The following is a 23,155-nucleotide window of genomic DNA, read 5'->3' on the forward strand; positions in this document are numbered from 1 at the left end:
CTCAGTCCAATTTTGAGAATAGAAGGCACATTAGTTTTGTGTGAGGAGAGGGAAAAAATGATTTATGAATCATCCGCATAAGAAAAGAGAGACAACCCTGAACTGTCTGCTACCACGGCCAGTGTCCCCGTTATCCAGATGGTGACGTAGGTTTTCAGTGACCCCAAGTAGGGTGGTTTCGGTGGAAAAACCTGCTCTGAAACCCGACTGAGAGGGATGAAGTAGTCCGTGAGTCGTCACATACTGGGTAAGGTGTGAATGGATGTGTCTCTCCAGAATCTTAGAAAAGATCGGGAGCAGGGATATAGGACGGTAATTACTCGACACGTCCGGGTCAGCATTAGTCTTGTTAAGAAGGGGGTGGATCATGGCATGTTTCCATGTAGATGGAATGGAAGCTTCTAGTAGTGAAGCATTTAGGAGATCCATTATCACAAGTAGAGGGGAAGAGCTTAATTGTTTTAATACTGAGACAGGTAATGGGTCATTTGGAGATCCCAATTTAATGTTGTTCAAGAGTGTAGTTAAGCTTTCTGTGGTAAGTAAAGGCCAAGTTTCAAGAAAGTGGTCAGGGGGATCAGGTTTCTCAAATCTATTTAGGAGTGGATTTATAATATCGGGAGGAGGCTGAGGTGATAAAACAGTGGGGAGATTATTGGCCTGTTTGAGCACAATATCTTGATATATTGTGTCGACTTTTTGAATAAAAAGGGTGGCCAAAGCATCACAATTACGTTTAGTTAGTGCAGGAGGTTGTGCTAGAGTTTTGGAGCCTGCGAGTTCCTTGACGGTGTTAAAAAGAGTCTTGGAACAATTAGTTGCATTTGCAATGGTGGTGGAAACAAAGTCTGCTCGAGCTAATTTGCAGAGTTTGTGATAATTTTTTAAGGCACTTTTGTAGTCAGGTTTTGATAAAGAAGTGTAATTCTTTCTCCATTTTCTCTCCAAAATTTTACAGTTAGTTTTTTCAGTTTTCAGTGACTCAGTGAACCATGGGGCTGGTGTTCGATGGTTTGCGATTTTTTTTTGTAAGAGGCATACATGTGTTAATGGCATCCGTAAGCCAGTTTTGCACTGAAGATGATAGTTGGTTAACTTGTTGCAAGGAACATGGTTTATGGGTATCTAAATGAGTGTTAAGGGCAATGATATCTAACTTTTTCCAATTTCTAAATTGTAAAGAAGACGTGCTGGAAATTGATGAAAGATGTGCTGGGAGTGTTAAGTTAAATTTGACAAGGTAATGATCGGACCAGCTAATTGGGATGGCCAAAGAGCAAGAGATCTCTGTTAGGTTAGAAAAAATAGGGTCGAGGAAATGCCCTGCTGCATGTGTGGGACCAGAGTTTAATAAGTTAATATTCAGGGAAGCTAGATCGGAAATAAGATTTGAGCTGCTTTTACATGATTTCTTTTCTAAATGGAGATAAAGGTCTCCTAAAATAGAGAAATTGGCTGATTTCATAGCTAAAGGAGCTATGAGTTCAGCGAAAGTCGAGATCCAAGATAAGGAGGAAGAAGGGGGGCGATAGATGAGTATACCTGAAAAGGTAAATTTAGGGGAAAGAGTCAGCTTAAAAAGAGCAGCCTCACAATTAGGAAAAGGGAGATGTTCAAAGTCGCATTTGAAGTCTTTCTTAAAAATAACAGCTATCCCACCACCCATTTTCAGATTACGATCTTTCCTCACTATAGCGTAGTTTATAGGTAATGCAGCAGCAATGTCAGGACCTGAACACTCATGGAGCCAGGTTTCTGTGAGGAAAATCGCATCAGGTTGGTCGTTAGATAAAAGGTCAAAGATGTCTGATTTATGTTTGGGTAAGGAGCGACAGTTAATGCTGAAGAAAGAGTAGAGGTTATTTTGAGGAACCAATAAGTTAGGGTTAGATAATAGGCTTCCGGTTGTTTCTTTCAAACTGGAGGAAAAACAAAAACCACAGTTTTCACAGGTTCTGAAATTTCCTAATAAGTGAGCTTTGGTGCAGTTTAAAAGCAGGGGTGTGTGAAAGGCCATTAACTGCTCAGATGTGTATTTAAGGCTGCTGGTTGGGATCATGGTATCGCCGCTCTGAGTATGGAGAGGCCTTGGGTAGATTGCCGGGCAACCAGGGGTTCTGGCCCTGGGCCCGAGCCAGGCACGGACGGGCGCAGACGGGCTTGCCTTAGGCGCGCCTTCGGCGCACCTAAGGCGCGCCCGCTGCGCTTCGGGCCAGCATCCTAATTTATGCAGTTTTCAGCAGCTAGACTGCTAACTACAGTGCGCGTAATGGAGACAGCCCACACTTCCGGTTTAGCGTCCTAATTCCCTCCACAACAAACGGAAGAATCCGTGGTGGACCGGGGATGACGCTTTGGCCGGTTGAAAAGTGCGTTTGTACAGGTAAAATATGCAATTTAAGAACAGTGAAAAATTGTGATTTTAAAAGCAGTATCCAAATTGATTTCGAAATGACTTTCAGTGACTTCAATGTTTAACAAATTCAAACAGAAAAAGGTGGAGGATGAAGCCCTTTACCAGGCGCTTTGTTTACCAGCTCCTAAAAGCCAGAGTTCGTCTCTCTAAACGTGTCCGCTGCGCTTCGGGGCCAGCATCCTAATTTATGCAGTTTTCAGCAGCTAGACTGCTAACTACAGTGCGCGTAATGGAGACAGCCCACACTTCCGGTTTTGCATCCTAATTCCCTCCACAACAAACGGAAGAATCTGTGGTGGACCGGGGATGACGCTTTGGCCGGTTGAAAAATGTGTTTGTACAGGTAAAATATGCAATTTAAGAACAGTGAAAAATTGTGATTGTGTTTGCGTTGTGGAGGCTGCTCTTGATGACTTGCGTATTTTAATCCATATTCTTTTCCATAGGGATAGTGGCCATTCAATCAAAAAGTCACGTTCCCAGCTCTCCTCTACTTTGGATTTTTGTCTGTCTATAACTGAATCTTTTAGATATCTATATATGATAGAGGCTTTAGGTGATGTTTGTAACAAAGTGTGTAAGCGTGAAGGGGGGTCTAGAAGGGCAGGAGTATCATGTGTAGTGGGGAGTGTAGAGAATACATCCGTAATCGTTAACTTAAGTAAGTTATGTTTGTGAATGTATGAAGAGGGTAAACCAAAGGAATGGCTGAGTATGCGGAAGGATATGAAAATCGAATCTGAAAATAGCTGGTGGATCCATATTAATCCTCTTTGTCTCCATGACTTCCAATAGAAAGGCTTACCTCGGATAGTTAAGAGTCTGTTGTGCCAAATTGGGGATGCAAGGAAAGAATCTTTAGTAAGGGGAGTAGCGGAGGTTGTGAAGTCAAGAAGTTTGGAGGTATGTTTTATTATAGGGGTAGAAAGAGATTGAGGCTTATGTGAGAAGGAAAGGTATTCATGAAAGGAAAAGGGAGATAAAAAGAGGTGTTCAAGAGAGGTCCATAAAGGACAGTTGTCCGTAGAGTCTAGTAACCACATGGAAGCTTGACGTAGAAGGAAAGCCTTCTGGTAAGCTTGAAAATCAGGATAGTTGACTCCACCTTCTATCTTGGGACGTGATAACTTAAAAAGAGACATTCGAGGTTTCTTATTACTTCATAAAAAAGAGGAAAGGCTAGAGTTGACTCTCTTGAAAAGTTTAACCGTAACAGGCACTGGAATATTGGAGATCGTGTATAGAACTATGGGTGTTAACATCATCTTTATAGTGTCTAAACGGCCCCACCAGGAAAGGTATAAGGGATGCCATTTAGCAGTTAACTCTGAGAGTTTCTGAGTACATTTTTGCATACATAGTGATATTGTATTTGTTACTGAAGAAGTAAAATGTAAACCTAAATACTTAATATGATGAGAACTCCATGTAAACCTAGAAGCACTAAACTCCGCTTTAAAAGTATATTTGGTCAGGGGTAAAATTTCACATTTATCGTTGTTCAAATAATAACCAGATATGAGGGAGTATGATTGTGTTTCTGCTAAAAAAAGCAGGAATTGATACCTCTGGTTGTGATATGAAAAGGAGAATATCATCAGGGTGAGCAGCAAGCTTAATATGGGCTGTTGAAGTGTTAAAACCATGTATGTTAGTATTCTGACGTAATTTGGATAAAAAAGGTTCTAATGCCAACTTGAATAAAAAAGGAGAGAGGGGGCATCCTTGGCGCACACCTCTACCTAGTTTAAAAAGGGAGAGATCAAGCCATTAGCACAGACTGCTGCACAGGGGTTAGAGTACAGGAGAGACACTAAATTTATAAAATTCGGGCCAAAACCAATCCATCTAAGAGTATAAAATAAGTATTTCCATTCAACTCTGTCAAAAGCTTTTTCTGCATCTAAAGCTATGGCTGCTAGCGAGTGTTTTAAAAAAGGAGACTTAGATAGGATGTTGAAAAACAAACAAGTGTTATCTGTTATAACCCGTCCTTTAACAAAACCGGACTGTTATTTCCCTAGCAAGGAGGGTAAAATGGTATCTAAGCGTATGGCTAATGCTTTAGAAAATATTTTATAGTCAATGTTCACCAGGGAAATGGGTCTATAATTTTTGCAATATTTGGTGTCTTTACCATCCTTAGGAATAAGGCAAATGTGAGCCTCTGAAAAAGAACCTATAGAACTGTTTTTGGAATGAAAAAACTGGAGAAGGGCATATCATTTGGGCAAAAGAAGTGTAGAACATTGGAGATAAAACTCAACAGTAAAGCCATCCGGGTCAGGTGCTTTCTCTTTCTTAAGGGTTTGGAGGGCATTTAAAAGTTCTTGCTGTGTTAACTCAGCCTCTAGGGAAGACAAATCTAGTGAATCACGTTGAGGATAATGAATAGTTGAGAAAAACTGTAACAGTGAGTTATCCGGCTGCATTTCGAAGGTGTATAATGATTTATAAAAGAGAGAGAATTCATGTAAAATCTCAGTGTCCTTAAATTTTAAAACAGATTGATTGTCATAAACAGACTCAATATTTAACTTGTTTTGTCGAACTTTTAAATAATTAGCTAATATTTTCCCAGCCTTATTTTTGCCACCATAAAATTTTGCACTAGACTTTAGAAGATATAAAGAGGCAACGTCAGTTGATCTTTTGTTAAATTGGAATTTAGCCTTTATGAGAGCCATTAGATTTTCTTGTGTCTGTGAAACATAGTAAGAGTGCTCCAGTTTCTTAATGTCACTGAGAAGATCATTAGTGAATTCACGCGCAATTCTCCGCTTCTTTGTAACATAACCAATAATAAAGTCCCTAGCAGAAGCTTTAAAAGCATCCCAAATAATAGAAAAAGACAAGGACTCATCTTGGTTCACCGAAAAATATTCGTTACAAAATGCGTTAAAGGAGGCTGTAAATTTTGGATCTAAAAGGAGGCTGTTATTAAATTGCCATCTTCTGGGGGTATTAGCTTTGGGCAGTATCTCCAAACCAATTGAGACAGAGGCATGATCAGAAATAAGGATGGGACCTACATCAGCATACGAAAGGGTTTGTGAAATATTATGGGAGACAAATATATAGTCAATCCTTGACTGAGTCTGATGGGCTGGGGAATAAAAAGTATATTCTCTGGTGACTGGATTGCAAAGGCGCCAAGCATCAATAAGTTTATGTTGAGTAATAGTGTGAACAAAGGATTTATGGGATCTATTGGGAACATGAGACACTTTGGAATTTCTGTCTAAAAAGGGTCAAGCACTTGATTACAGTCACCTGCTAAAATAAAATTATCCTCAATGCAATGAGAAATCTGCTTAGCTAAAGCAGGCCAAAAGGACGTTTCTCCTCCATTAGGGGCATAGACATTGAGAAAAGAAACTAGAAAACCCTTCAATAACAATTTGACAATTAACCATCTGCCCTCCGTATTTGAATTCTGTGATATAAATGTAACTGGAATTGACTTACGACATAAAATCGCAATTCCATTTCGTTTACCATCTCCTTGAGAAAAGAAAACTTCCCCAACCCAACCTTTTTTTAATTTCAAGGATTCATCTTCCTTAAGATGGGTTTCTTGAAGGAAAGCAATATCAGAGTTTAGTTTGGCAAGATGAGATATAAGTCAAAACAAAGATTCCCCTTTTGGAAAAGCAGATTTTTTAAAACATAATCACACCTTCATACACTTGATCACCAGGACAAGACACCCAAAAATCATCTCGATAGCAGCCTGTATATAAAAAAAATTTCAAATGTTTTAAAAATACACAAAAAGACAATATAAAAATTTTGGGAAAAAACACAATGCACAGTATCCTACCTATACATAGAACACACTACACACTATGTATCCATTAATGTAAAATAAAATAAAATAAAGGGAGACTCAGTAAGGAGCGTATTATAATCTCTCATCATCAGGAGACAGGAGACATATGATCATGATCTTTTCATTTCCTAGTTGATAATATCAACATTTGCGTAATTTGGAAACTAAGAGTCACAACAATCTATACTCTCCCTCCTACAAATGCGTCGACGCGTTTCGGTGGAAATTTGAAGATAGCAGACCACCTTCTTCAGGACAAGTAATAATATTCTCCCATGTCGTCAGAAAACAATCTAGATACAATCATAAAATGTACACATTAAAACAGTTCTTATCATCATCACTCAAACAGCAAACATTTATTTAAAAACCCAAACTCTGTTATGAATAGCTCTTTCTAAATAATATGGAAATGGGCCAATCAACCCTTAAAGCACATACATTAAGTTGGGAACCTACACTGTATGTCAAGTAACAGAATTGATAAAATGAAAAATAGAGATAAAATAGGCCAAACTAGAAAGGTGTTGTTCTCCTGGTGATCATCCATACGATACTACGTACATACAGCACAATTAAAGTAAAGACAGATAGAGGTTAAAATAAAGTCCCATATTAGAGTACCTTATATGCACCAATTGAGAGGACATCGGCTACTGAGGGGCTCCTAACCTCCTCCTTGTTCCTCATTCAGATAGCTACAACAGGCCAAAAACTAAGAAAAACAATAATTTCAGGCGTTAAATTAGCCAAGCACAAAAGTGTATTATTTAATCTGGCTATAATAGCAGCACCATAAATTTTTTTACCTGATACAGTCTACTTTAGCCTTCTTTCGCCTTGTTCATATGGCTTAAATGCGTGCATATGATGGAATAATGTCTAAAGCAAAAGACAGAAAAATATTTTTTCCATCTTAGTCCTCTTTTCTGAAGTACATTCTTAATTGTTAGATCTCCGGGATTCTGACTCACTAGTTAATAGAAATCAACTTTACCTTAGATGCATAGATGGGTCGAAAACCTCAGGGGTGATTTCAATTATGTCATAAACAATGGGAGTATCTATTTTTTCTCCTCATCGATAAGTACACGGTGGATGCACTCCAATGTCCTAAGAACAAAGAACATGTTTTATGTATGTTTAAGCTATTTCTCTACCTCTAATCATCGAGCCTAACAGCCCTAAGAGTGGCATATCTGACAGTGAATCGAATTATGGAGATAATCTAGAACTCTTCATTCCATTCATATAGTCTACAAACACTATGACCAGCTAGTTGTAGAGCCAATCCGATGTGAAAAGGCCACCCAAAAGGGATTAATATTCTAATGTCATATTAGCAAAGCTAGAACTATATCCTAAGATATGGGCTGTGTCTTGCGCACTGTCTACACAGTACACCCAAAGGAACCCTGCACCCCGGTTTCAGGTATCCATTTTCACTAAATAGTACACGCAGAAGCGATCCTCGTTTATCTTACCGTGTAAAGGCGCGAACGCGTCAGGAAATAATTCAATCGGGTCCCACCAGCACGACAACGTAGAGCAAAATGGCTCGTTATTTATACTCAAAGAAATTAGTTAATTGCAGTCACCTGTGGTCTATTCCGATTCAACACGCACGGAAAGAGCCGGCCATGATGGATGCCCCTAAATTACCAATTCAGCGCCCATATGTCACACCGTCTGAAACCGAATAAAGATAACCAACGTAGCGGCCATCTTTGACTGGCTTTTATATTGATGAAAAGAAACCTGTCCAATTGTAACAGTAAATAAAGAAATGGTACTCCGAGTCCCGTCAGCAGGGCTACATTACGTATAATAGAAGGTTATCTCGATTATAAACACGAGTTCGTTTAAGACAACTCTAAAATAGAGCGGCTCAACACGCTCTAAGAGTGGCGGCCATGATGGATACCCCTAACACAATGAGTTACCGGGCACCAATAACGCACCCGCAGATTACGCTTAAGGACAGCCAACATGGTGGCCATCTTCAAAATACTTTTAGTTATTTGCAGGATGCTCGTCCATTTATTTAAAGAGGATAAATACGAAATGGCTAAGGTAGTGAAAGTAGTACAGCGATGTACTCCTCTTCGGTTTTAAAATAAAATGATTCTCCGCACGTTTTAGACACCTTGACAATTGTTAAAAACGTCAATGCCAAGAATTCTCCATGCACCAAGTAAAGCATGTCCAATGCAAGAAACACAATGGCATGCAGGGGTGGGAACAACACAATAAAGTGTCAATTCAAAGATTGACAAGATTAGGACAATACCTACAAGATTCAGCATGACGTCGTATGGATCAAATCTGATATCAAGCTCAAGGACAATACCAACTAGCCCCACTTGTTGCAAGACATAATATTCTCTGGTTGATTATTACAATCACTACTGCTAAATAGATAATAGTGTTACCAAAGGCAGTAATGTAAGTCGCTCATATTACCTCGTATTACCGTGACCACGGGTTCCTTAATTGAGAAGACGTTCCCATTCCTCCCTCGAATTCAAGCCGTTGCGTACTGTATTGAACAGGGAAATATACCACTGTTCTCTTGCCTTTCTTTTTTGTTCCATGTTACCTCCGCAACGGCCCATCCAGATTTTCTCTAAAATGAACCACTGGATATCAGAATCACTATGGCCTGCTTCGATGTAATGGGCAACTAGGGGGGCATTTAATTTACCCGTACGTATCGCTGAACGATGTTCCTGTAGTCTAATGCGTAACTCTCTCCCTGTTTCACCAACGTATCCCTTCCCACAAGGACACCTGAGAAAGTACACAATATTCTTACTTCTACAATTATTCAGAGATTTCGAGAAGACCTTGCGGCCATTGTATTCAAGACTATTAGATACCATGGATAGTGGGCAAACGTTGCAAGACCCACACCTCACATTTCCGAGAGCACGAGTTCCATCTAGCGTACATTGAGCATTGCCTTGTTTCTCTCTGTATGTATGGACAAGCTCATTTCTCAGATTCCTATTTCTTTTGAATGCGAAAATAGGTTTATCTAGCTTTTTGTCCTCATCATTATTAATAATATGCCAGTTGCTGTTGATTACGTTTTTGATTCGATTACTTATGTGCGAGAACTGACTCACGAACACAAGCTTTTCAAACTCATCTTCATCCTTCTTCGTCTTTGTCAGCATAGCCTCCCTGTTATAGAATCTTGCTCGCTTAAGTGAATGCGTTATAAGTTTCCTAGGATATCCTCTTTCTAGGAATTTCTTTCTCATTGTATCTGCATGTTTATAGAAATCACCCAAATCAGAACAATTTCTCCGCAAGCGGAGAAACTGACTAAAAGGTATATTATCTCGTTGTGATTTAGGGTGAAAGCTAGAATAATGAAGTAGGGTATTCTTAGCAGTTGGTTTGGTGAAGAGTTCTACTGCCAGACAACCCTCAACATCTTTAATAACAATGTCAAGAAACTCAATCTTATCCCTACTCCAATGCGATGTAAATTTAAGGTTGGGATCTCCAAGATTAAGCCAAATAAGAAATTCTTCAAGAGCTTGGGTTGAACCGTCCCAGATGAAAAAGATATCATCTATATAACGATACCAGCCCACCACATTCTCAGAAAAGGGGGCTAGGTCGTTGAAGATGTGTTTCTTCTCGAATTCACCAACATAGAGGCAAGCCAGACTAGGCGCACAGGTAGCCCCCATGCTGGTGCCAAAAGGGGAATCTTTGTTTTGACTTGTGTCTGTTGGCGCTCCACCCCTTTTGTGGTACGGGGCCCCTCTCTCCTCAATTTTTATATATATAAGATGAGATATAACCCTTTGACTCTTAATTGGAGAGTTTAACCCCTTAACGTTCCAAGAAATTAATTTTATTGACATAAAAATGGAGCTACGTAATGACACATGGCATCATTTTGAAAGTCCAATGCAAAACAAACAAATATGATAATGCATGAATAAAATACAGAACGGTAATGAGAGAGATAGGACTCAAGCCACAAAATAATAAAAGGTGTACGTAATGGAGACCAGAAACAGGGTCGATGCAAAACATTAAAAAAAAATAAACAAAGTTGACAATTATATAGTAAGAAAGTGTTGATGAAAAGAAAATCAGAAATATGCAAATAAAAAAGAATTGTTAAGAGAAGAGGAACAGCAAGAATTAAGAAAAAACAGACAACCAAAGCTTTAAATAAAAAGAGAAGCTGCAAGGTAAAACAAAAACTAAAGACAAAACGAACAACATACCTACTCTAAGGGAAGAAGAAGGTAGGGGTAGGTGTAACCACATGAAGCAGACGAGACAACCAATGAGAACCGGACCAAACCGAAGAGGAAACACGCCAAAAATAAACGCAACTGTGGAAGTAAATGAGAGAGAAGATGTGAGGAATAAATTATATGATAAGACAAAACATGAAAAAGATGAAATTGTGTAGCATCAAGTAACATCCTCAAGGCAAAACTAGAATGCATAACCAGTAAGAATACATAACAGCAAAAATCCTGCAATCAGTGAGAAAATAACAACTTGAATTAGAGTTATAGGTCAATCAGGTAACATGTGAAGAGGATGGTCTAGAAGAATCCATAAGATCCGTCTTGTTCGCATTGATGAAGCTTTGCAAGCGCACTGGATCCTCATAGGAAATAGTTTTATTGTTATAGGTGACTTTGAAAAGGCATGGATGAAAAAGTCCATATCTGACACCCATAGAACGAAGGGCTGGTCTCATGTCGAGAAAGGCTTTACGCCTTGAAGCAGTAGCTCTTGAGTAATCTTGCACAAAAAATAGAGTGGCACCAGACCAAGACATTTTTTTAAGAGTCCGAGCAGCTGTCAAAACTTTTAGTAGATCAGTACACTCCAAGAAATACAAGATGATGCCTCTCGGTCTCTTTGAAGATGTGGAGTTAGTGGAGATACGACCCAGCCTGTGAGCACGCTGTATATTCAATGAAGAGCCTTCTGGTAGATGAAGAATCTTGGGGAGAAAGGATTTGAAGAAAGCGATGGGATCCGTACCTTCAATTCCCTCTGCTAGATTAAAAATACGTAGGTTATTCCTCCTATTCCGAATTTCAAGGTCCTCAACTTGTTTTTGTAGCGTTGAAACTTGAGAATTTAAGGAGGTAACGCATTTGGTAGTATCCTGAAAAGATAAAACATTCTGCTCCACTGTCGTAAGTCTGGTATCCAGCTGCGTCCAATTATCTGAGAGGAACTGCAATTTAGCGTTTGTTTCTTCTACAAAGGGTCTTAGGGCTCTTATTTCCTGGAGGAAAAGCTCCATCGAGACTGGGGGAGCCGATTTAGGCGGTGAAGGGGGGTCTTTTTTCAGGCGCTTAACATTGGACTTTCCTGTAGGTAACTGTGCTGGCTCCATAGCAGTGGTACAATAATCTGTATGGCGATCAACCAAACTTTCCAAACGAGACAACTCAGAAAAAACCTTTGAGTTCTTAATAAAAATACGCTTTGGTTTCGGGCGCACAGAAAAATTACCTTTCGTTCTGCCCATCAACCTGCAACAGCTAAAGTCCTGAAGGCATAAATGATATTGATGTGTAAGAGAACCAGCTAGGAGGACCAAAGAATAAACTGTGTAACTGAATAAAACAGCTGCTTCAAAAAGAATGTTGAGAAGAAGAAAAAAGAAGAAAAGAAACAATTCAAGAGTTGTTGGGAATTTTGGAGAAGATGTAGCCAATGTATGCCTCTTCACAAAAAAGGGTAGAGCATGTTACATAAGCCCTTAATTAAAAATGCAGAAACAGTAAGCGCCAAACATAAATATTTGCAGGACTTCCTAGTGCTGTTGAAATAAAATTAGCATGCCTCTTGGTGATGTTGAGAAGAAAAACAATCCTCCGTAAGCTGAAGACAAAATGGCGGCAGAAACCACAATACCTCAACATTACCTCAATGGCAATGATAAAAAGAAAATAAGAGGAAACTGGGTCACCCCATATTAACAGATTGCTGCTGATGGAGATGGCTGTGTTTCTTGAGCAGGAGGGAAGCGAAGAAGAGAAGTGATGCAGAAAAAAGTTGCTGCTTCTGAGAGGCGTAAAAGCACTCGCGTCGCGGTAAAAACAAAATGGCGGCCGTCAGCGCTACCCTCCAGACACGATTAAATTGAGGAAAGAACAGATTAGGTTACCGCACAAGTGTCTGGGAGGGCGCCATGAAGGGAGACAGCATTCCAACGTTGATTCCGCTACAAAAAGCTTTGGGCGCGAGTCATTTTATGCGCGTTTCGTCCGCCTCGGTTTGGGAGCCTCAGCGGATCGCCGCCATGCCTGACGGGCTCCAAGCCATACCCCCCACAATTACAATATTCTTAAACTAGCAGACACTCTCGGCTTGATTCGTGGGGAACAAACTAAAAAATCTGCACTTGCAAGATTCCAAGCATGTCTGGGTGCAGATTTCCTCTTGTAAAAAATGGAGGTTTGCCCTGGTATTCCTACGGCATCCGGGCAAGGAATAAACTCTGAAAACGAACAGTGATGCAGAGGAACAAATACAGATATAATTCTATGGGGAAAAAACAAATTAGTCCCTATCACTGACTCCTCAATCTCAACAATTTCTTTCTTTTATACTAATTCAATACTGACTCCAAAAATAGTTATCAAAGAGTCTATTTTTCTGTTCTATACCACAAAACACACAAAAAATATATACATAAATACATACATGTGCAAATACCCAATCCTTCCTACCCGTTGTATTTACATATGGATGCTGAAAATAAACAGGAAACGTAATTCAAAAAAAGCAATCCATAAAAAGGAAGAGGTAGTCCATTACACACTCAAGGGGATACATCAACCCTCCACTTAGTACAAGGAACATGTGCCAAAATCTTTTATGTATTAATCAGAGTCTGTCGACTTCTCCGAGGTGCTTCTCTTGAATTACGTTTCCAAAACGATGCAGAACATACCATCAACAGTCAAGAAGACTGCTACCAATTGGGAACAATTATATACACAAAAAGCTTTGCATTCACTGGATCTCTTCGAGCAGAACAGCACGGATAATGCTACAGTTCAGATGAACCACTCTGTATAGCATGTGGAATAGTTAAGTGACATAGTGGCTATTCTTGTAGTGGCAAAAACATCCACTGCAAAAAGAAAATCTTGATGTACTTCACACTGCGAATCATTACCCATCAATGTTTAGTTGTGAATTATGCCATTTTTTTACTCACAGTTCCGGTTCCATTGATAAGAACTTCCTAGTGTACAAGGGGAACATTCACAAGAGTAAAAGCATGGGCAAAGCACTACAGTAACATAAATGGCTAGAATCTCAATTTGTATCCCCATAAATTCTTCGTCTTGAGAACTACTAAATCAAGACCGGTATCTTAAATTAATGCACTTATTTAACAAGATGGTTAAACTGGACCCAACGTGTTTTGAGATCAAATTATGGTACAATAAGAGGCTGTAGACTAGAGTTGCAAATGTCCAATTTGCTGATCAAATAGGTGGTAGGTGCTGTTACTTTGAGCTGTGCCTTCCTTTTGAAATGGCCTAAATCTTCTACTAACTCCGAAATACAGAAGGGCAAGAATAGGAGGACACAGTTTTTTGGTGATGGCCCCCACACTCTGGAATTCCTTTCCCCTACACTTGCCTTCGGGAAGTAACCACATTCAATTCAGAAAGCACTTGAAAGCCAGGCTCTTTAGGCAGCCTTTTATGGATTAAATCTCAGCCCAGGCTTTAGTGACCTGGTAAGTCTCCCCCTTCCAGTTAAGAGCGCCGTGAAACTGATGGTGATGATGTGCTTTACTGAAGGAGCATTAACATAACATAACTATAGATTCTCTGAAGTCTATAACTGGTTCCTGGTGGCAGATAGAATAAAATTCAAGTCCTTATGCATTGCCCACAAATCTTTCTGGAAGAAAGGCCCCCTCCGTCCTTCAAGCTATCATCTCCCCTTACCGCCCAAATAGACACCTTCGATCATCCAGTCTCTACCTAGCCGTGTCCCTAAAATCAACAGGACGAGAAGTGGTCAATCCTTTTCTTATACCTCTGCTAACCTTAGGAACACTCTTCCCATCCACTTATGCTCAGAACCAAATCTCCTTCCGTTCCATAAACTTCTGAAAACTTGTTTTTTTTCAAAACCCCACATCAAGTAAGCTGCAATGACCTCCTCTTCTCTCTGCTAGCACTAGGACGCCTTCGGGTAGCAATGCGCTATACAAATATCCATAACATAACATATAAGAGCTGGGGGAAGACCATATTACTGATAGCCCATCTAAGATGTTGCAAGCTCAAAAAGTAGCAGGAATTCCAAACGCCAGGTACAAATCTGTGTGCAGAGATACCCATCCCCAGGCCAGACAATTTATAGACAAAGGGACAAAACGTACAGATTTCATAGCTTTCAGAGTGTCTTACAAGTGGCCTGCCTGCTCTTCAAGTGGTGTATCTCACTGTTGCTTCATTTCTCAATCACCATTTGCCATGGCATTCTGTGTGTTTGTTTGTGCAGAGTCCAATAATGAAGCAAACCATTTAATAGAAAAGTTATTTAAATGTTTTTGTGTTTAAGTGTTTTCCATGAATAGTTCCATTGTCCAAAAGCTATCTTAACTCCAAATCCTATGCAGTAGCTTTTAGATCCTCTTCCAGAAGCACTGATGGATGCCGTTGGTTTCTTGCAATCAATTTAAAGAGTACCATTGCCCTTTTTTGCAACACAAATTCAAATAATTTTAGTAAAAACTGAAGTCTTTCAGAGCAGGCACATATAGGACAAGGTGAGGCTAATACTATTATATAATGTGTGTGTATATGCTTTGTAACGCTATCCATGCCCAGGAGTGCAAGCGTGATTGAGAGGTGACTGTACAGTAGATGAAAACACATCACAGACATTATATTACAGGTAGAAGCCATTGTCACAGATTGTAGGGACGGCACCAAAAAAATAACAAATAAACGGGTACAGAGGAGTTTAGAGCGATCTCCAAATCCAAGACAAGGCAGTGACACAAAAGATCAGTAAGGACTCAAGAGGCAGCTTGAAAGAACGTCCAGGAACGGGATACTAGGGCACCTCACAGATCTCTGACCATATTTATGCATTTTCAGGTCTCTTTTCTAAAGGGTCACAAACTGCCCTAATTGTGCAGATGAAGCAGCAACCCTATCTGGATATATTCATATTAAACATTGTGTGCAGAGGCCTAAAGTGGTAAAATAATGTCGTGAAGTAGATTTATTGAATAAGCAGGGCAAGTCATTCGCAAGGTCATTCGGTGGGACAGTGGGGTAATGATGGGGCTAGTCTGTTTTAACACGGGTGTTCTTTTAATTAACACATTTGATTTTACGGGGAAAATTATAAATTACATTCTTGTTTTAAAAGTTATATAGGTCTTTGAAGTCAATGTTATTTTAAACTACTGGCTTTTTAACATTTGTATGAAATATTATGTGTTTTGTGATTTTATGTTGTGTATCAACATGTCATTGATCAAATAAATAAATATATATCTATATATATCTATTGTGGATCAAAGAGCACGGCCAAAAGCAGGAACTCAAGAAAACTGACAAGCACACCCCAGTTCAATGCTGTTCTTTCCAAAACTCATTATTATCAAAGACATTTCAGGCTGCCATTCATTTCTGGGCCTTTAGTTATGTTTAAGCTGGAAACTATAATTGTTGGCAGACTATGAAAATAGCAAAGTACACACCAACATAGGTGCTAGATAATGTAAAATAAAGTAACATATTAGCACATGGAATAAAACCTACTAATGGTTTCTGGCAGTTTATAAGGGGGGGTGGGGGTTATATGTATCGCGAACTTGACCTGAAGGTACGGGTATCAGAGCGATTTAAATTAGCCCCAGTTTCGTTACAGACAGGCACAGGGAGATTAAGTGATTTGCCCAGAATCATAGGGTGTTGAGCGTCATTGCCTGAGACTCGAACCCGGTTCCGCAAGTTCGGGGTCGACCGCTGCAGCTGTTAGGCTACAATCTCTTCCCAATATATGAACATATGCAGGTTGACACGGACATAAGCAAAACAGCAGTTCAATCTTACAATAAGGCGAAATTAAAGCATCATGAAATGTCACAAGTCAAGACCCCAGCACTTGCTGGAAAAAAAAAAAAAAAAAGTGGATTTGTTAGACATTCATAATAACGTATTATTATTTATTTTTTTAAATGATTTTGGCAACATTTTGCCATTTCCGAGCTCTGTAAATAACGGTCCCTACAAGCAGTTAATTAATTGGTACTCTTCTTTGAAGAAGATAGAACACATAGGTTTAACTTTATTTAGGCTTCAGTGACAAGGACATCTTTAATGCCAGTCAGCCCCAAAGTGGGGTAGCCAAATCATCGGACAGGGGAGAAAAGCAAACGCCAGGAGTGAAAGTATAGCAAACAGAAAAAATAATGGAAATAAAAATGGAATGCAAAGCTGTCAGCCTCGATATTGCTTGCCAGGAAACAGCAATTTTTGTAGTTTTGTGAAAAACCCCAAACATGGTTCTAACCGGGGGAAGGCTTGGCTGCTACTCCCAGTGGTCAGGACACCACAGCCTCGGACACGTTTAAAATGTTCAGGTATAAACCCGATCATAGAAAGAAAGAGTAAACTTCCAGCAGATCTCATCTACTGACAGAAGTTAACGTGCAAAACATCCATTGTGTAACTCTTGAGCAATGAGCAGGAAAAAGGGGTGGCTGAGGGCGAAGGCAAGAAGATGAAGTAGAGAACAACTCCCAATTCGGGTAAATCACTAGCTCACTGATAGGTAAAAGGACACACACACAAGCGCACATATGCACACACATACACAATCACACACACACGATCGCGCACCAGACCTGTGAATAGTGTTTCTTCCCACTCATTTCACATGCCCTTTACCTCTCCCTGTGGTTTACTGTGCCACGATCCCTCTTTTTGGTGTGAGCAGACACTATACACCACATGCGGTAAGGAATTCAATCCCCCCTCTGTGATGTTGTACAAGTTTCGTAGGCTCTAAACCAGGGCACTGCATCTGCTCCGGGACGCCGAACAACACTCCCTTAGCCTTGCAGCAGTGGCCCAGAGGCCCCACACACATCCTCGGGGTGCGGGCTCCAGCAGGACAGGGGCAGAGTCAGCGGCACCCCTTTCAGCAGCACCCGCCACTGGACGCCTCACAGGCCGCCATCCTCCGGGATGCCCCAGATCCTGCAGTTCTCGGTGCACTGCTGCAGGCAGGAGATGGGCGGCAGAGGCCGCAGGGCCTCGGGCGGGCTCTGCATCCGTGGCAGCATGGCCGTCTTACCGCCCAGGTCCTTGTGGGCCTTGAGCGCGGTGAGCGCCTTGGCCACAGACAGCGGAAACAAAGTAAAGCGCAACAGGAAACAAAAAACATAGAACTGTGTAACAATCAAGTAAAGGGGCCAGTAGCCGTGGGAGGATACAAATGACGGCATGGCCGTACTAAGGAGGGACTAAAAAGCCTATTAAGTAATCAGAGGCCAATATTTGCGAACGGCTAAGACACAAGCCAATGAAAAATGTGGGCGAGACTTCACACCCTACAGTACCTACCACAGATCACCAGAGCAGCGCTTGCGGACTGGTTCAGGCTCGACCTAATAAAGAGATTGGGGATGGGAGTCGTAAGAAGAAACAGGGACGTGAGGGAGCGGAGAAGAAAGAGGGAGGGGTATGGGGAGAAGTTAAATAAATTAGTCAACGTTGACCGCTTCATAGCTCAGAAATAGTACCCAAATTCCAGCGCAAGCAGTAGATGAGCAGCAGAGATCAATAAACAAATGCTAATCAATCTTTGTAAATGTTTTAGGCACGGGTAGATGAGGTGATTTGAGCAGAATCCATGATGTTGAGCCAACACCAAGACTCAAACCTGGTTCCCACACCTTAAAAAATGATAACTTTGACCAGTACGCCACACCCCCTCCCATTCATGGCACTGAACCAGGCAGAAAAGTGGTATTTCAGTCAAATATAAAAGGCGGCTCTTATGAGCTGCAGGATTAGACATTTCTCGTTCGAGTAGTTGCTTTTTTGTACCATTAACTTCAGTTCCACCGTCTGTCTAAAGGGTCGGGTTCAGGCATCATACTTGGTGATCTCTTTGTCATGCAGGTTAAGGACCAATAAAGCTGATCGTTGTGGTTCATAAGTTGCATGACGGAGACCTCACCTGGGCTTGGACCCACCAGAGACTACAATGTACAGTCACTTAAGCTCCTAGTAAATTCATTGGGTCTCCCTCTTGTTTTGAGCACAATGGCCAGCAGCAGTTTTTTGCTCTTCGGTGGGCACCAATTAAGTTTGACTAATCTGTGCTTGGTCCCTGCTCCACCAAGGCCAACGGAACTGACGTTTAGGCTGCACTGGCCAGTATGGAGGCAGCAAAGAAAATTGAAGCTGGAACCAACAAATGGTAAGCAAGGGCGGGCTGAAAATCCTTTACTGAATACAATTGTGTCGCAAGTGAGCGCATGCAATTTAAACTTTGCAACTGTTTCCAAAGCTCACAGAAGAAGGTGAGCTACTCACGGGGTACATTGCGTTGCAATCTCATATGTGCAGATGTACATTGAACTTACACATCAACACACAGATTGATATAGACTTATAAGTGCAAAATCACTTTTGACATTTAAAGAACGTGAATTTCCATTGATAAATCTATAACATTACCTTCGTGTGATATAGAATTACACACGAGTAAATCTTCTCTTAGGGTAGGGGCATGGGTGTTCCAGGGTGTGATGTCCTGAAGGTTTGGGGGCACACCCATATTCTCACTACATTGTGGGTATTTAGAAACATCTTCATGACCTGGTCCAACGCTAGAAAAAGTTGGAAATTTACTTTTGTCAAGTGCTGGAGTAAATCTGTGTCCAGGCTGATACAGAAACAGATGACAATTAAATATTCTCTTTGTGTTGGCGAATGGGCTTCTCCACTAGGAAAAAAAAAAATCCCTATGGAGGAAAAAATTGACAAAATTGCTGAAAAGGCATTTTTGTATGGACAAGGGTACTCTAAGTGCCATAACCCATATGGGGTTGCTTGAGCATTCAGTAGTCACAAAACTTTTCCAGAAGCACTCCTGGTAAACTGAGACTATTGTAGATTTCAAGGAGTACTCATTACACCTCCGTGAATTCGTAAAAGTTCACCCTTGCAAGGAATTAAACCTACAGGTCCTGATGTATAATTAGGCCATCTACATTAAATCGTGATAGGAAGTAAGATGTATGTGGGCCAAACCAAACTAAGACTGTTTGGGCATGATTCGTTCCTGGCTTTTTTCTGAATTTCAGGAGAAAACCAGGAGTCAAACCTACTCTCAGCAAACTTTTTGTTAATAGGGCTCATTAAGTTTATATTTCTTGATCTATGTAAAGTTAAAAACACCCTGATATCTTATAAATTCGCTTATATGCATAGCACATATTGCCCTTTCATAAAGTGCTGCACAATGCGTATGGAGATCTGATATCCCACACATTATTATTTGCACCATTATCAATGTAGTGGTAAAACAGCTTATATTATACGATTACCACATTAGTGGTAAGATGGAATGGCATTAGAGCTTTATAAATCACCTTCAATATCATCTGCAAGCCCCAGTGGTAAATCTGGAGATCATGTAGAAAAGCATGCTGTACCGTGCTGTACCTTGCTGTACCTGTGGCCGCACCACATGTCAGGCATCATTTTACTGCTCAATTGTCAAGTTTGCTCAGTCGACATGTTATTTCCACAATCTGGCTTCCCCTCCTGATTTAGTGCTTTGCTCTAAATGAGCTGTATTGTGTTTCAGCTTTGTGATGTTGAACATTCCATGTTGCTTTAGTGCATTGTATGTTACAAGATTTGCCGCAGTAAAATATTGGTCTTTCCGTCTTGTTGAGATATTGTGCAGTCTGCAAAGCAGACACTTTGTCCCTCTGTACTACCTCACCATTAGTAAACTATCAACTGCTTGCTAATGCTCAGCTCTTTTTTTTCTTTCAATGTAATGGTTTGATGGCCTGATATCTTTCACCTATGTAGGGTGGCGGAGGTCTAGTACTTCCCAAACTCTACACACAATTAGGTTCTAGAAATGATAAAACACATACTTGCCTTCATTCTAGTATTGGGTTGTAGATCTCTGAATGGCACCACCTGACTCATTTCACATGCTTGGTGGGCCAGTCACTCCTGGAGGCTGAGATGAAGCATGTTCACTAGGAGGTTCAAGGCTTACAGCAGAGTGTTTATTCATGCAGAGACGCTACGTGCCCCACAGACCACCCTAAGTTTTGAAAGTGATGAAGTCCTCGCTCTCCACCAGTCAAACACATTTCCTATCATGTAGGTGTTTCTCTGGTATTTATTTGCATATACAATCTATTTTGATGCTAAATGTACCCTCTACAAATTACAATACCTTACCAGATCATACGTAGCCACATATTGTAGAAAAGGCAGCAAAGAATCCACCCCTAGACTTTGCTCCACACCCCAAATCTGCCGTTGAATGTGTGGAGGAGCTTTTTAAGTAGTAGTTAGCCTTTTCAAAACATTAAGGGCCAGCACCCCACTCTGGCAATTCTTCCAGTGACACTGAGAGCACTAGACGTCAGCTGACTTGCCACCTCAGTGGCACCAGTAGGTAAAGCTCCAGTTATTCCCAAGGCTTGATGGTCCTCATTAGAGGTATTGGTGGAGCCCCACACTTAAGTCACCAATGGTTGTTCCCTCTGGGCACCACAGGTTTACCTTTGCGCTAAGCTCTGTGTATGTGTTTAATGGTGTACCACGCAATGTACTGCTGCCTGTGGCCGAGGTCATTAGATGCATCTCAGTTTGCATTTTGAGCTGCATTCAACTTGTGCATTGTTTTTTTATTGCAGCGATAGATGCCTGTGAAGCTAATAACGGAGGCTGCTCAGCCTACGCAGCATGTACGAGAACCACCCCTGGCAACCGAGTGTGTGTCTGCAACCCAGCCTACGAAGGGGATGGAGTTGTGTGCCTAGGTAAGAGTCTGTCGTAAATGTGTGCAAACACCTTGCAACCACCGTCACGTCCAAACCATACCGTGTGTAACAAGAGCCAAAAACGTCACTTTTACAGGCTATCAAATCTTTTTGAAGAAAGATGCTTTAGCTATGCTACTCCTATGGCTGTTACTCTGTTTCATGTTTGTGTTTTTGTTTTTTTTCTTATCCTTATCTGATCGTAGAACTAACGTGTCGCCGCTGGAGGTACTTAGGGACAGCACCTCACTGTACAATAAGAAACTCGGTGGCAAATTATTTAGTATCCAACCACAATCTCTATTCAGACTATAGAAACCAAGAAAAAACGAAGTATTGCAAAGAACAAGCCTGAAAGCCATAATGTACCGAAATTGTTAGGTGAAACATAAATTGCTTTTCAAATCATTATAAATGTATTTTCCGAAGTTTGCCCCTAAAGGATAACACAATGCGATGATATGAGACTTTTTTTGTTTAGGAGATGGAAGAACCTGTTAGCATGTTCAGTGTGTTGGGACGTTTAGCCCTCCATTCACACAGCATAAACATGATTAATTAATCTCCTCACACCTGGCATGGGACCACTTAGGGCGGGTGCATTATGTGTAGTGGGGCTTCACTCACCTTATAAAGTGCATGAGCAGGACGAGTACCTTTGGCATTAGTGCATTATATGTAGTGGGCTTCACTCACCTTATAAAGTGCATAAGCTGGATGAGTACCTTCGGTATTAGTGCATTATATGTAGTGGGGCTTCATTCACCTTATAAAGTGCATAAGAAGGACGAGTACCTTCGGCATTAGTGCATTATGTGTAGTGGGGCTTCACTCACCTTATAAAGTGCATGTGAAGGACGAGTACCTTCAGCATTAGTGCATTATGTGTAGTGGGGCTTCACTCACCTTATAAAGTGCATAAGCAGAACGAGAACCTTCGACATTAGTGCATTATATGTAGTGGGCTTCACTCACCTTATAAAGTGCATATGAAGGAGGAGTACCTTCGGCATTAGTGCATTATGTGTAGTGGGACTTCACTCACTTTATAAAGTGCATAAGCAGGACGAGTACCTTCGGCATTAGTGCATTAAATATAGCGGGGCTTCGCTCACCTTATAAAGTGCATAAGAAGGACGAGTACCTTCGGCATTTGTGCATTATGTGTAGTGGGGCTTCACGCACCTTATAAAGTGCATATGAAGGAGCAGTACCTTCGGCATTAGTGCATTATGTGTAGGGGGGCTTCACTCACCTTATAAAGTACATAAGCAGGACGAGTACCTTCGGCATTAGTGCATTATGTGTAGTGGTGTTTCACTCAGCTTATAAAGTGCATAAGAAGGACGAGTACCTGCGGCATTAATCATTAGAGGCAACCTCAGCGGTATGTTTTGCTGGATGTGAATAAAACACACAGACAACTACAAAACAGTACATGCACAGATCGATGCACATACGAGTAAAAGAAGTCTAGGATCGAATAATGAAAAACTGATGACAGGGTGTTTTTATACACTGGTGCGCTGATGCTTTGGTACAAAATGAAGCTAATTTATAAAAAATCTGGCATTTGAAGGCATAATTAGTGTATAGGTGCATTCATTAAAGTCCCAACACACTCAAGACCCTCCAATCAATGCCCGTCTTTGTGCACTTCTTTTCGGTGTAGAAGATCTAGGGTCCCTTATATGAGGGTAGAGCCAGCTGCACCTCTCATTTGAAATAAGTGTGAAGGAGTGATGTGTGCCCTCCAAGAAATGCGTATTCGGTTCTTCCCAAAGTGGTTAAGACAATATTGTTATGAAGTATATGAATAAAAGACCAT

At 40.8% G+C, this 23,155-nt stretch overlaps 1 protein-coding gene across 1 annotated transcript in view; it reads left to right on the forward strand.

Annotated features, from left to right (window-relative positions):
• The window catches only part of LOC146855445 (stabilin-2-like), a 1,201,024-nt gene that overhangs the window by 683,664 nt on the left and 494,205 nt on the right, over window positions 1-23,155 (forward strand). The window contains 1 exon segment of the mRNA XM_085653243.1: window positions 21,202-21,327. Coding sequence (XP_085509369.1) covers window positions 21,202-21,327 — 126 coding nt within the window.

Source organism: Triturus cristatus, chromosome 4_1, assembly GCF_964204655.1.
Source record: "Triturus cristatus chromosome 4_1, aTriCri1.1, whole genome shotgun sequence".
NCBI lineage: Eukaryota > Metazoa > Chordata > Amphibia > Caudata > Salamandridae > Triturus > Triturus cristatus.